General features: G+C 51.5%; 1 protein-coding gene across 3 annotated transcripts in view; it reads left to right on the top strand.

Moving 5' to 3' along the window:
• The window catches only part of UNC5C (unc-5 netrin receptor C), a 498,641-nt gene that overhangs the window by 4,453 nt on the left and 478,765 nt on the right, over positions 1-15,423 (top strand). The window contains exon 1 of one of the 3 annotated variants that reach the window (XM_069630548.1): positions 7,776-8,370. The exons of the other annotated variants lie outside the window; for them this stretch is intronic. Coding sequence (XP_069486649.1) covers positions 8,295-8,370 — 76 coding nt within the window. The 5' untranslated portion in view covers positions 7,776-8,294. Of the gene's footprint in view, positions 1-7,775; positions 8,371-15,423 lie in introns of those variants that run through there. 3 annotated transcript variants of the gene reach the window in all.

Here is a 15,423-nt window from a genome sequence, read left to right on the forward strand (position 1 = left end):
GCAAAGTCACTTTGCACTGCGCTAAAAAGTCCATGAATGAGGCCCTTAATGTTTTGTAGCACAAAGTGGTAGCTTCTGAGTGTGGAAGGTGTGAGTGGGGTTAGTGAAAATAAAGAGTGTGAAGGTGAGATATTCCAAAGCGGAGAACGATATGTTATTATATGATAAGCACTGTATAACGCGCCTGTACACAAGTGTTTCTAGGTGCGACAAGACAAGGGAGGGGGGGGGGCAGAGGGAGGACAAAACAATGATCTTACCAGGCCTTGTGTCATTCAGATCACGCAAGTGCAGAGAAGAGGGGAGGGGAGAAGTGACAAGGGGTGTAGGGGTGAGGAGAAGTGCCAGTGACTCAATAAGTGCTGCCAGAGGGTGGGCCAGCAAGCAGATGAAGGGCAGAACTGAACTAGTGGGACTAGGAACATTATACAGTCCGGTAGAGGGGCGGTGGAAGCCTTATTGAAAATCTTCTATGAAACCATTTGAACACAGACCCTCAAATGGACAACAATTGCTTGGGGCGAATTCCCTGTGAAAGGACACATCACCACTGTTCACAAGTCTAGTTGCATTTCACTTGCAGCTAGGGAGCTAGTTCACATATGTTGTTAGAAGTATTTTATAGTGCACCAAATCACCACCGGTGTGGTCTCAGTGCTCTTAGGTCTGTCCGAGGGATGGCATATCGTGCCCCCCCCCCTCATGGGAATCCAGCCCTCAGTATGTGGAAAGGAAAGAGCAAAGGAAGGAAAGAGGATGAGAGATGAAGAGGAGGGAGAGTGCTCTGTGATAGCATGGGAGCAGGTCAGTGCTGTCAGGTGGACCATAGAATTAATGACGGAGAAACAATGGGCTCCTTCGCTTCTCTTGATGCGATTACTTGGAATCCCAATGGCTGATTTGGAGTCTAGTTAGTGCACTATTATGTTAGGCGTCAATGTACCTTCCTATTCAAGGAATGGCTTCTCATTAAAACCTAGGTCCACACACCCAACACTCCCCACCCTACCTGAGAATCAGTGATCTGCTCCCCACTGTCTCCCCCTCTGCTGCCAATTGCCCACCCTCCCCTGTTAGCTCCACTTGCTTTTTTCTCTGCTGCCCTCACTGTGTTCTTCCCTCTATGATTGTAAAGCACTCTGTTGCTTCCCGAAGCTAGGTCCGCGCTCAATAAATATCCTAATAATGGATGAGGTCCTCGAGACGGCGCGACCGAGCAATCCTAAAATGTTTGGTGCTTATTTGCCCGTGTCTTCCTTTACCTCGTACTGTAGGCCAAGCTTCTGAGTAATCATTCTGGGAGGGCTGAGGCCTGAGCGTGGCCTATGAAAGAATCGACTATATGAGAAGGTGGATGGGAATCACAGATGGAGAGGAGGTCTGACTGACAAACTCCAGGGTATGTTGAAGGACTGCCACCCTTAAGTGTGAGAAGTTCCCGAGATCAGATTGAGCAGGACGGGAACTTTCCCAGACCCAATGGAAGCTGAGGAATTGACATGGTTTAAAGTCGCCTGCACCGCATATTACATTGGTGAAGAGCGCACCGTGGACTAGCTGGTTTTCTTAAGGATTGTCTCTTCCAGAGTATATGTTGCATCACTAGTGCTGCAGTAATGGATGTGACTTTGAGAGCTTCAAGGTGCTTTGATAACGTGCAATCTCACCCCAAAGATCCATGCACGGTCGATGCTCGGCAGGCAGCGAAATAGGGCCCAAATGACAATTTGTGGTTGCATAAAAAGCCAGGGGGTATTGTTTTTGGCTAGAATAAGATCTTCCTGGAGATTGATGGGCATTTGAACATTTTCCTCAGCCTTCAATATAGTTGCTTGTTGTACGTCATCTTGAACCTGGGTGATGAGGAATGGATGCTGCTGTTGAGTGGGAAATTGAGGCTATTGAGGGTGGTGGGCATCATCGCGGGTGCATTTGGCCGGCTCAGGTATATTCAGCCCACATCGAAGGCTCAGACCCCTGTACATTTGCCTACAAAACAATAGCCGATTAGTTGATCGTTGATCAGGTGATGTTTATGTAGCATAGGTAGTGTCCCTGAAAGGCCACCATAACACAGAGACAGATTGAGTGTGGTGGACAGGAAGATGGCTTCCTGAATTTAGCTCTTCATACCTTTGCACGGCAGCGGGCCTTTACATTTCTTTAATTCATGCACCAGTGGCCTATTATCTCCAGTCTTTGATTTTCCAAGGGTACACAATATAGGTACTGTTGTGGTGGCATATAATTGCCTGTGGAGCCGGTGTTGTGAAACTTGCATCCACTTCAACTATGGTGCATGCTGAGTCCTGTATTTTTCCCTTCCTGTGGCAGAGCTTGTTTTCCACTCTGGGCTTTTCTCCCCTGATTGACGGTATATCCCTCTGTAATCTTTCGAAATCTTGTCAAGTATGCTGATGTCTCTCTAAGTGGGCAGGTTGTTTTTTCTTCAAACATAATAATGGTGTTGAAGACAATGGCGGTGCTTGGCTGGCTCTCAGTTTTCACTGGCTGGCGTGGTGCTCATGTTGGAGCACGCCTTGCGTGATCAGATATGGCTGCGTGGCAGTGTGCCTTCTGCTTGGCCCTCCTTTGTTTGGGAGCAGCAAGGTTTCTTGATCTGCTATTATCCTCCCCTCCTTTCTTCTCAACCCCTTGGGCCTTAACCAGAGCCTTTCACTCTCAGCGGCTAAGAGGCAAGCTTTGTTGCTGGCAAATACGTCTTGAGTATGAACAAAGAGAGTGGCCATGTGGGTCCACTTGTCACAGCGCTGGGTTCGCTTATCCTGGTTCAAGAAGATTTAGTTGTAGGGCTGCTGCGGTTCCACAGGTACACTGGCTATATATAACCTGTGCCCTCATAAGTAGCTGGTTCTGGGTGATGGGTACCCGTGTAGCAGACGCCCAGATTCCCCTTCAAAAAGTCTACTGCTGTTGTCCTTTTGTAAGCTGAAGATTCAAAATTGAGATATCTACACGTTAAACATAGTGATTAATGTATTCCTTAGTTTTTGTTGCCGAAACGTGTTTCGACCTGTGGTGCCCTTTTTCAAGGCTGATCTGCTATAATCCACTCTTTGTGTGAGGGTACTGTTTAATCTCATACATCTGTGCTTTCTTTGCGGTTTTTTTAAGTGGATCATCTCTAAATTGTCTTCATTCACTGAATGCATAAATGTGTGCGTAGCGCTTGCGATGTTTCCCCTATTAATTTAGGACCCAATGGTCAGTTCTAGTCGGTCTGTCCCTTCGCAGTCCTAGACCTGGTCTTCCAGGTCCAGACCTGGCCCGAAAGGTCAATCAGGAAGGGGGCAGAAAGGAAGCTGCGGGCACTTGAAGCCTTTTGGTTCTCCCTGTACTGGTAACTCCCTTTTTTCCAAAGGCCCAAATGTGGCAAGCCTACTTCCTGTCGCTGTGATGATAGCCGGGCGTTATTCCTTCCATTTCACACTGCAGATTGGTGTTGGCAGACTGTTCACATTTGCAATACCTTTCACTGTGGAGTGGCGTTGGTGATACGGACCAGCGTAGGGCCCAGAAGCTTGGTGGTGCCGGTCTGCAAGCAAAGCAAACGTAGGGATATTCTAATTCAATGTATACGCTGCCTCCCTGTGTACCCGTTTGTTCTATATATTATATTGCATTGTGTGTGTACCCCATTGCTGTATCCCCTTGTTGTGCAGTGCACCACTTCTTCAGAGCTAGGCCCGCGCATTATAAAAGTGATCACTCACATGCATACAATTCACCAATTTTCTTGGAGGATATGTGCTTGATATTTAATGATCTTGGAATCGGCCGAGGCTGCAAATGGATGGGGAGAAGGATGGAGGGCATGGGGCGGGCAGTCCGTGACTGAAAACGCAGCAGGTACGCCATTCTGGGAGTAAAGGATATACTGTCAGCCCAACCTTATTCATTTATTGGCAATACGGAATTCCGGCTGCGTTGTAACTCCTGGAATGCTGTTCTTCTGTGTCATACCTCTGGCCCCCCTCAAATGTCCCCGCTCACTGAATGCTATAACCGTGGAGGGTTATTTGGCTATCATTTTTTTCCCAGTGACAGAGGGGCCAAAATTCCAATCCCACGCGCGCTCAGGGACACTCAGATCAATGCACCCCAGTTGCCTGGAAGCCGTCCAAGGGTCGCGACCGACCCTTCTTTTTCCTGAGTCAGCTTACACGCCATATATCACTAAACCGGGCATGGTGTGTGACATCGTCCACCCAATCTAAGAAGATCCAGCATTGGTCAGAAAAGGCACGCACTTGATCACGACCCACAAGCTGCGCTTTTACCAAACAGAGGGCACATATTATTTCCCATGTTTAAGCTGCGCGCCTCTGTCGCCCTTGGCTGTGCACCCTGGAAACTCAAGGAATCTGGTTTTGTCTCCTCCAAGAGCTGTGCACCCCGCTTTCCTAGAATGTGAGAAAGGCCACCGATCCTCTGGCCTTATGTTGGGGGCTTGCAGACTGTGCTGTGATGTTATGGTTTTCAGAAGCAACCTTCTGGAGTGGGACAGGACAGCTGATTAGGCACATAATGTCTTCCAGCATCACTTGTTGATGGACTGGGGCATACAATTGTCCCGGGCACCAATGAAAAAGTGTCCCACCGTTGCAAATGGCAATTCAATCCTTTTGTGACAGACTGTTTGAATAGTACCCCAGGGGGAGTTTTTTTGATAAAATGTAATTCACATTTTGCAATTTACAGAGAATGTATTCCGCAAAATGGCCAAAGCTGCTAGCAGCATAGTGAAGTAACTCACCAAACTGGCCCACATTGGCCAAACCAGTGTCCCACTTTGACCAAAAAAACAAGCCCACACTAGCATTTTGCGTTTTTGGTTCGGGCATTGCCCTATATGCAGCCCGGGCCTGTTTTTTAGGGATGACTCCTCTACAAACCTGGACTCCCTCTGGCCACGTTTCGCACTGTTACTGTGTCTGAAGAATCCCCCCGCCTACGCCCATCCCTGGTCTCCGTAGCAGTGGCTTGCATTATGCGGCCATGGCAGGCAAACCAGTCCCATTTCCCATCAGTCATAGGCCAAGGACGCAGCCCTTCATTGCTATGGAAGCTGTTCTCCCACAAGCAGCCTGGCTGCCGACACCTCATCACAAACCCTTCCGCCTCGCAGTAGACTAAGACTGGCCTGACCAGCAACAAGGATCTGTAATGGGGAGAGACAAGGGACATCCTGGGATGTGTGATACATCTATCGACACTTATATTCCCATTCGAAAATGTGCATCTCATGTTTTTTCATGTGGTCTTAACATGTGTATCTTTGCAATGGCCTTCTCTGGAAGCATTGTAGCATCATGTTCTGCATTGTGGGGCTTCCAAGTTCCCTTGCTGGACCACATTGTTGCACGATTCCAAGAACTGTTTTCTCTGCACCTTGATGCCCACGGGCTTTGGCGCGTTACAAATAAATAAATAAAGTAACCCTTCCTAGTCCAGAAAGGGCAAAACGAAGCAGCTGGGTTCTGGCATCATGCAATTTGACGTGATGAGTAGCAGCCTTCAGGGGTGGTGGCCTTGTTCTAGAGCCCAGGCTTGGAGCTAGCTGCGCCGTACACAGCCACACTCATCACACTCGTGCGCGGGTCCTCAAGAGCAAATGTCATCCCACAAGAGCGATGCCAAGGGTTAGTGTCCTGGTGGGGCCTGGAGACACAGGCGCTGGTCCTTGCTTCACCATTTGACCAAAACTGGGTGATCCCGGCCAAATCATATCCAACTCCATGTGCCCCAGTTCCCCCTGCCCATCAAGCGATAGGGGGCGCCAATGAGTAGTCGAAACGCTAGCACTAACTATAAAAACCCAAACAAAAAGGCTGATCCATTCTCTTCAGCTCCCCAGGAACCACACAACTCCAGATTGGGTGGTCGCAACCCAGGGCAAACTCACAATATCTCCTGCACGTGGTGCATTTCAGTTTCTTCCAGTAGGCGGCGCTGTTTCCAATTGGCGCTTAGTCTGTCATGTCCGTGCGTGCTTTCATTTTGCGTGTGCACTAGCGCAGAAAGGTCCCACGTGATCTGCCGCCCACGCATATATGACAGCTCACTTCCGGGGACATTTTACTGTGCTGTTTTTACGGGTGGCTATTCCCCCATTCTAGTGTCCCACCCATTAAGTATCCTTCACCGGCTACCTCCTATTTTGCCACCCTAAAACCCACCTTGGTAAAATGTCGCTGGGCAGATTCTTGTAAATTGGATGCGGTGATTTAAGAAGGATAATTCGTGTAGCCCCCAGCCTTGCTAGGCACGGAGCTCTTCAACGTAAGGTCCAGGGGCACACGCTCTATCTAGCGATGCTCGCTTCTGGGGGATAATTACTAGAAAAGTGTAGACTTTCCCTGGAACACCTCCAGCCAGCCTAGGGCTGTCAGGTGAGCTGATTGCGTCACTTCAGCACCCGGTAGAGTATCTCCCCCCACCCGCCCCCCCCCTATCATCCCTCCTACGAACTCCTCCCCCATCCCCCACCACACACAGACATACTGCAAGTGGTCCGGCATGACTTTGCTGGCTGTCAACTAATAGGCCACGGACTCGTGGATTAAGGCCTGGAAATGATTGCATTGCAGATAACTAAGATAGCTCAGTGGGCTAGTGCGTCTGCTGTATAAATTGAACTGAGCTGACTCGGCCTTTCGTCAGCCCGGGGCTGATTTGATAATGTTAACGCCTCTTATTCCGAGGGATGGCAAGCGGCAGTACTGAGATGTGTGGCTGTCGCAAAGCAAGTCACTTTTGCTCCGCGGTGCCCATAAATGAGTGCCTGCTATCACACTCAGTTATGCGGCGGTGCTCACACGTGTGCACGTGAAGCTGTGACATGTAAAAGGCTTTGGGTGGGCAGGAAGGTATCCGCTGATGCAGAGCTGGACTGGCCTACGGGGAATCCTGGAGACCCCTCTGAACCCTGGGCCTCTTTTTATGTTTTATTTTCTAATGTTCTCACGTGAAAGGGGTGGGACTTGCTCAAAATGTGGCGCCGCTTTGAACATGTTTTTCAGGGCTTCTGTTGGTTCTTAGTGCGCCCCTGCCGCTGTGAGCCCCTGTGGCTGAAGCCCCATACCCCATGCCAGGGATGGGTGCCAGATGCCAGCCTTGTGTTTAGGAGTCTCCTGGGAAAACGCACTTCACGACGGCCAGGTCTTTTGAATGCAGGCTGGAATGTCATCCGGGGCGGCTCTATTTGAAATTTACAACATAGTATTGCGCAAGGTTTACGCCGAGTGTGCCGTGCCGGGCCTGAGACGTAGTTGATCTGGTGTCCGGTGTTGGTGTCATGGCAGGTCGCGGCACTCAAGCACTGATGCCCTCCGAGGCGCGATAGTTCAGTGGGTTGGGCGCCCACCTAACTACAGCTGCTTGCAGGTTCATTTGTTAGCGCTTGCGCTCTGCCTCGATGGTTTCTTGGGGAATGAAGTAGGTACCGTTGACTCCGGTCATCAGAACACCCTTTATTCAAGCGCCAAGAGGCAAGTTCAGTTTAGGGGTCACGCTGCATAAACTGTTGTGAATGTGTTTTTTACAATCTCCTCGACTCTGCCGATCATCAAATGAGTAGAATCGACGTGGGCTTTATACAACAATATTGGCCTACATGTACTGCTTTTTTGCCCTTAACATAAGGTATTGCTATTACCAAGTGTAGCGGTTCTGCTTGTGCCAGTGCTGCACACACTCCCGTGGACGCTCGCTGCCTCTAACTCAGAGCAGTTCGAGTCCCAGTCCAGGAATCCAGTTCGGGCTTTCGCGTCCGCCACCAGGGAGCCGAGCTTCGGCTGGATGGAGGATGTGCTCCTCGGTCGGTGTCCTGCGGAGCCCGGGAGTGGTGGCAGGGGCTGGCAGGCTGCAGAGTGACAGTGTGTACACAGCGAGAACCGCGGATGAACAGGATGCGCCCGCCCCTCACACCGCGAGCCCGGGCGCGCAGAGACCCCCCGCCCAGAAGATGAAACAAGCCCTGGGCAACTCCCCTCGGTGATCGGTCGCTGGGGGCGAGGGGTAATGGCAAGAGCCTTTCTCTGCGAGAAAGTAACCAGGCAGACATGCGGTGTTTTTAAAAGACAGAACTTAACCAGTCTTGCAGAGATGTCGCGTTCAGGGAAGTAGCGCACGGGACAGCCGAGAGGGCACTGGCTCGGCGCTGGACGTGCTGTGACACGTTGTGGGTCCGCGGACCCGGAGTTTACTTGCCCTCGCTGCGGAGCGGTGCAGTGTTTCACTCGAAGGCGCCGGCGAACCACGCACTAAGAGGAATGTGGCGCCTCCTGCGGACCTGCCTCCTGCCCGCCCTAGCCCTCCTGACCGCCGGCGGGAGCGCCGTGGCTCAAGGTAAGTTGGGTCCCTTTGCCCCCCTTTTGTACCTCACCGTGGCAACCGGCCCCGGACTGTACCCACAAGCGCTATATAAATAATAGAATACAAATACAGAGCCACGAATTGTACCAAAAGCGCGCCTTGTTATTATGTATCTCCGGTGACCATCGTCATTTCACATGTAGACATGATTTCGTGGTACAGATTAGGGCGCTGCCTGGCACGGAACTAGGCGCTACAGGAGATCATGTAGCGCCTGGCGGGTTCCTGCTTTATACCCTTAAATCTGAGGTGAACACTGACCATAACACCACAAAAGTGCTCAATGATACAATATGGAAGGTGCTCCTTAAAATGTTACTCTTCCTTTCTTATAACAATGCACGGGAGCGCATGTACCGCCTGGAAGCGCCGAGAGGCCTGTCAGTTCCTCGTTTGCGCTGTAAACGTCTGGCACTCGCACAGACACACAAACACACACACACCTCTAGTTTACTCGGCGCTGCTATTACCACTGTTTACAAACATTCCCAGGAGCGCGTATCTCCGCGCTGGGCTGGACAGGGCGGGTGGCGCCCAGAGGCTCCTAATTCTAGCGCGACCCCCGTGGCACTTTCAGGAGCGAGCTCCGCGTGACAGGCGTCACATTCCACGCGGGGACGCCGGAGCTGCCAGTTCGTATCTCTCTTCCCGGACTGCGAGGTGCCAGCCAGGCCGTCTACATACCCCCCACCCCCCGCGGTGGCTCCGGAGCAGCGGAATGCGCCAACCACCCCCCCCCCCCCCACGCCGTGGTCTTTGTGGGTTTTTGAATCCTAGATTATCCTGTTATTCCTTCAAATAATAGTCATTCACGGTTGCTGCTGATGTCAGGCTGTTGTTCTCGAAGCGCTTTAAATAGCACCACCGCCTCTCGTGGGTCAGGCAACCACCACCCTGCATCGCGTGACGGCGCGTGAGTGATGTCCAAAAACGACAGACTAGCGGCGGAATTGCATAACTAGATGCACACGCGCAGCAGCCGGCGTCGCTCCGGAACCGTGTGCTCTGGGGGTTGCAGAATAGTGTCTACAGTGTGGACACACCGAAAAGGTAGGGCCCCTTGCTTGCAGCGGAGGAGAGCGATCAAGGCGGTTCATCGTAGGTGCGGGGATAGGGGGCGAGGCCGCCGCGGCTGCAGCCCGTGCTCTGCGCACACATGTAGTCGGCAATGCACCCTAGCGTGCTGGCGCCGCCTCAGAGAGGTGCGGGTTCAGAGGCAGCCCCGGGTGAGAGCGGGCGCCGCTGCGGCTAGGAAGATGCTGGCTCGGGTTCGCAGAGATCTGATGGGCGCGTGATTCCAGGCAGAATTGGAGATCGTGTCCTGTCATGGCTGGGGATGTAGGCCAGGTATTCAAGCACATGGGTCACCGCATCCCCGGCCCGGGGCGCCTCACTAATATTGGCAGATAAGGAGACGAGAGCACACGCTAACTCGGTAACGTGTCCAGGATCACACAGGACTGTCAAGTGGGGAAGCGGGGTTCGAAGTCGCCCGCCCCCTGCACACTTGTGGCTCATCTCCGCCTTGGCGTGTGACTTGGGTATCGCTCCCGCCGCGGAGTGTGCACAAAGACCGTTTATCGCACGGGCGTTAAATGTATAGGGCGTGCAGCTTTTGCCGGATAGAGGCGCGTAATGCACAGTGCCCCGTGTGACTGTGGGCGCCCAGCGGTGCAGTGGCCCGCTGGACGCTCCTTGGACTAGCAGCCAGCTAGTCCTCGGGGCATGGGCTGAGGGGGCGTGGGGGTCACTTAATGAGGAACATCTTGTTGAAGGCAGATGAAACACCCCCAGGCGATTCAGAGGCCGAACAGCTCCTCTCGTTTCCTGTCCTTCCCAATTTACAGGCTTCAGTGATGCGTGTTCATCGTCCTGCCCTTTCCTTTGGGGTGGGGGTAATGAGCACACTATGGACTTGGGGCTCCTGCCCACCGCTCGCCGTTTGCTTCCTCTACACCTTTCATTTTTGCGGGATTCCTACTTGTGGAAAGACACGAGCTGTGGTGTGCGGGGCCACTCTCTGCCTTGTGCTCGGTCCAGCCGCGACCACGGTTGGTGCTCGGTCGGGCTTAAATCTCAACCCAGGCACCCGGCCTCTGGGGCGATCTGTGAAAAAAAGAAACTATAGTTCGGTCGAGGGAGCACGTGCCCTCCTCACCCGGGTCGAGCGATGGCTACCTCCCCTGGTCACACCGAGCTGGGAAGTGGCTGTGGGGGGTGGCGCGGGGTGAGGGGGTGCAGCGCGACAGACGGGGGAGGGGGCGTGGATGGTAGAGCAGTGCACGTGGACGCCATGGACGTGCACGGCAACGTATCCATTGCTGGCATTAGTGAATGGCGGGCGCCTGGATGTGTCTGCTGACTACCTTTGCTTCCCAGTTGACACTTCTGCTTCCAGAATGCTCCATATAAGCCCCCTCTGCCCCCTAACCCGGATTTTGGGACTGAGCTTTTCATTTTTCGTGCGTCACTCTTGCACCCAGTCAGTCAGGGCAGGGCTCTCGCTTCTTCCTGACAGAAATGTTAGCATTTCCAAGCTTCAAATCTTTGGACGGAATCCAACTTTCATGGGGTTCAAGTGCCCGCATACATAACATCTTGGAAATTCCAAATATGCATGGGCGTGATTTTAGGGGGGAACAGGGCTGTTTGTCCCCCCCCCCCCAACTTTGATGGCACACCATTTTGTCCCCATTCATTTGGCTGGGGCACCTTTTCTTCAGATGTCATGCCCCCCCCCCCCACATTTTCAGCAAAGTTACTCAACTGCAAATATGGACCCAAAAATGTGGCTTTTGATATTTTGGGAAGTCACGGCCTAGAGCTGTTGCCCCTGGGGCCTGATTTACAAATACAATGTCAATGGGACTTCCCGCGTTAAAACATTTGTGTAAATCAGGCCCCTGGTGTCTTGAGAAGATGCCGTTTTCAGGGTGAAACGCTCTCATGCGACTTTGCTGTGCACGCCTCTCACTGTGGTGGTAACCCCTCTGCCGCCACCCCAGAAGCCTCAGTGTACATCGTTGCTCAGGTGACCTTTCTGGGGTGGCGGCAGAGGGGACAAAATGAAAAGCAGAAATTCACGGCTCAATATCAGGTGCATAGAACACCCCTGACCCTTAAATATACTTTTTTCCTGTCGCGTGCTGCTAAATTTTGGGCAGCTTTATTCTTCAGAGGTGCCCATCCCATTAACCTCTGAAGGTGGGGGCAATCCTATGCCACTTGGTCGGCACAGGGAGGATGGACTAGCCCCTCTGGTGGGCGATTAACCCCTTGATGTCACTTGAATGATTGAACCACACACCTGTCCACAGGCACCTCGTCTCATTTCATTCGTCTGTTGTTATTTGTTGAGCATTGTACTGCCTAGGGTATTGCCTCATAGCGCCATGAGCCATTCAATAGCGCATTGCGGCACCTACATGGGGTTCCAGCGGACCATTTGTATTTGTTTTATTTATACCGCGCAGCCATCGGGCCCGGAGGCATCAGGGCGCAAATTTGTGCAAAGTTACAGTAATGCATACATACAGGCAATAGTTACAAAAACATGATAATTAATAATGTTACAAGCTACATATATTACAAAGATTACAGTGCCATAGGCTAAGTAGTGGGAAATACCCCTGGGGAGTACAGACATCGAAATGGTGGACAGGGTAGGAGTCTGCAGGAGAGGGCGCGGTTTATGTCTAGCACTGATCAAGGAGCCAAGATTTAGTTTTGGCCTTGAAAGTGTTAAAGGACTCTTCAGCTCTGATTGTGGCAGGGAGGGAATTCCAGAGCTTAGAGGCTAGGACAGGGAAGCTAGTGCCCCCTGCTTTCTGAAGTTTAAACCTCGGGATCGAAAGGCAGTGAGCCCGGGCAGTTCTTAAAGGTCGGGCAGTCGAGTGGCGGGACAGTCAAGTGGAGAGGTAGATAGGGGCCTTGATAGCCAAGCATTTGTGTGTGAGGGCCAGTGTTTTTAGTGAGAGTCTTTGCTTGACAGGAAGCCATTTTAGGTTAGTTCTAGTGTCGGAGATGTGGTGGTTGCGGGGATGTTTAAAGCGGCACGAATGGCGTTGTTCTGGGTAGTTTGGAGTTTGTTCATGTTCTCTTGGCTGGCGCCTAAATACAGGGCGCTACAGTCATCTATTTTAGCCATAATGAGAGTTCTGGCTAGAGTGACACTGTTAGGGGTGGTAAGAAAGGGTCTGCAGGCTGCGATAAGTTTGCACGTGTATGCAGAGGCAGATCTGACTGCATTTATTTGTCTGGATAAGGATAGGGTGGGTCCAGGTAAAAACCAAGCGTTTTGGTATCTTTCAGAACTCGTATGATGTTGCCATCTATGGTGAAGGACTGATAGGACGGGTCTAATTTGCTCAGGCGTTGTGAGGTGCCCAGGATAAGGAGCTCTGTCTTATCGTCATTTAGGCATAGCTGGTGTTGAGCCATCCAGGCTTGGATAACTAGATAGACGTCGTTAAGGGCCTTGGTGTCTGCCAGATAATCACCTACACATCAGGGAAGAATGCGTACACAATTAAGAGATGGTCGTAGAGCTGCCCATTCGTCTCAGCAATGGGCTGCATGAAGAATCTAAGTGGGGTTGTGGTGCACTGTGGGATGCCTGTGCCTAGTGCCGCGGCATGTGGTATTGGAAATGGTGCGTAGTGTCGATGCAAAGTTACGCCGCACTGCGAAAGAGGAGCAACAAGTTGGTCGATGGCTGGCCGCTTGTTGTCCTGAAAATGTAGCTTTCGTTCCACCGTTTTTTTTCCCAGTGTATTAAGAATGATGACCAGGCTCGGACTGGGCTATAGGCCAATAGGCCTGCGGCCGAAGCAAAAATGCAAAATGCTGGTGTGGGCCAGTTTTTTTGGGCAACGTTGGCCAATTTTTAGGCCAATGTGGACCAGTTTGATAAGTGACTTTCACCATGCGGCCAGTAGTTTTGGCGTGTGTTGCTCAATACATATTCTTTAAAATGCATAATTTGCACCACATTTTATCAGAAAACTCCCCCTTGGGTACTATTCAGTGTCACAAAAGGAATGAATTGCCATTTGCACCTGTGGGCCACGTTTCCATTGGTGCCCGAGACGATTAATTATATGTCCCAGTCCGACCCCGATGAGGACCCTTTTCATCATCAGGGGGAAAAGGCAGTTCCAATGAGAGTGTGTGATCACTAAACCAGGTGGTCCTATCTTCGACCCCAGGCTGAAATCAAAGGTCAGGCATGGCTAAACTGATTGTCCAACCCACACTAAAGAGCAAGACACAGATGGACAGAGCCATCAGTGCTTTGGTGTTGCTACTGTTGGACACCTTGGAGCTACTTCTAAGAGACCACCTGGAAAGCGTGTTCTCTTTCAAGAAAGTCTTTAATAAAAACCTCTTCAAAGAGATGTTTTCCTGGCATCAAGAAAATATTGGGGTGGTGCTTCCGACACTCAAAGGCTCAAGCATGCCTGGCATCTAATGGCCTAAACCGGTAGACCAGTCAAACTATATCTGCACATGTACACATCTGAGAGGAGGTCACCCACCCGATCTTGCTCTGAAGCAAAGTTGCCGCCAACGGCGAGCCACGGCCGCCCTTATAAAAGCACTGCCCCCCACCCCACACCGGCTCCCCTGCCTCTATGTGTTTGTTTTGGTGTGCCGCCCCAAGTGACCTCATCAGGCCACCCCTATGAAAAATTTCTGGGGGCGCCACTGTTCTGAAGGAGCTTTGCATGCTCTGAAATGGTCAAAATATGCCAGGCTTCAGTGCGTTATTAAACATTAGTACTCAGCACAGGTTATTTTTAACGAAACAAACGCACTGATGGGTGCATTTGCAAGCCTTACTTCACAGGAAGCCTGGTCACGTCTGTGCGTGTCCCTCATGCGGGTCTTCGCTATTCTTTTTTTTTTCTTCTTTCAGGCCACCATGGAAAGGGAAAAGGGTCCACATGTAGTCCCTTCTCCCTGTTTCATGGTGGCCACCCTGACCGGCACCGGCCACTATATCGATACCACCGCTCCACTAGGCACATCATAATGCGTCATGGTTAGCTTGACAGTCAGGAATGTGTGCGCAGGAAATGTGACCATTAGTCAACTGGGACGGACTGGGGCAGAACATTGGGCCTCATTCCGACCCTGGCGTTAACCAAGGTGCTATTAGCGCCTTGGTTGACGCCGTTATCATTCCGACTCCGCCATGGTGAATGGCGGAATTACTGCCCCATTCCAAGGTTGGCGGGGTCGGTAATTCCCCATTCAGCATGGGCCCTTCCCCATTCCCATTTTTGCCCCATAGGGCTCAATGGGAATGGGGAAGGTGCTAATTACGGCACTGTAAATTACGGTGCCGTAATTAGCTCCAAGGTCCCTTTGCGGGTTGGTTTTTTAACGCCTGCAAAAAGCAGGTGTTAAGTTCCAACCCGCAAAGGGAACTCGGAATAGGGCGGTAAGGGTTTAAAGGCACCGGTCTCGTTACCGGTGACCGTTAACCCTTACCGCCCGACTCGGAATGAGGCCCATTGTCTCGTACACCAATGAAAATGTGTCCCACAGTTGCAAATGGCAATTCATTCCTTTTGTGACATAGGGCCTCATTACGACTCAGGCGGTAAGTTACCGCCTGGGTCGTACCTTTACCACCATGGCGTAAACTACGTTTACGCCATGGTGGTTGGCGGACTTACCGCCCCATTCCGAGGTTGGCGGGGCGGTAAGTCCCCAATCCCCATTTACCCTTCCCCATTCCCATTTTTGCCCCATAGGGCATAATGGGAGTGGGGAAGGCGTTAATTACGCCACCGTAAATTACGGTGGCGTAATTAACATCAAGGTCCCTTAGCGCCATGGATTTTAACACCTGCTAAAAGCAGGTGTTAAAACCTCCATGGCGCTAAGGGACCTCGGAATCAGGCGGTAAGGGTCGGCGCTGTTTACGCTGCCGTAAACCCCTTACCGCCTGGGTCCTAATGAGGCCCATACTGTTTAAATAGTACCTAAGAGGGTGATTTTTGATAAAATGTGATGCAA

Source organism: Ambystoma mexicanum, chromosome 6q, assembly GCF_040938575.1.
Source record: "Ambystoma mexicanum isolate Mex_15411 chromosome 6q, UKY_AmexF1_1, whole genome shotgun sequence".
NCBI classification, from domain to species: Eukaryota; Metazoa; Chordata; class Amphibia; order Caudata; family Ambystomatidae; genus Ambystoma; species Ambystoma mexicanum.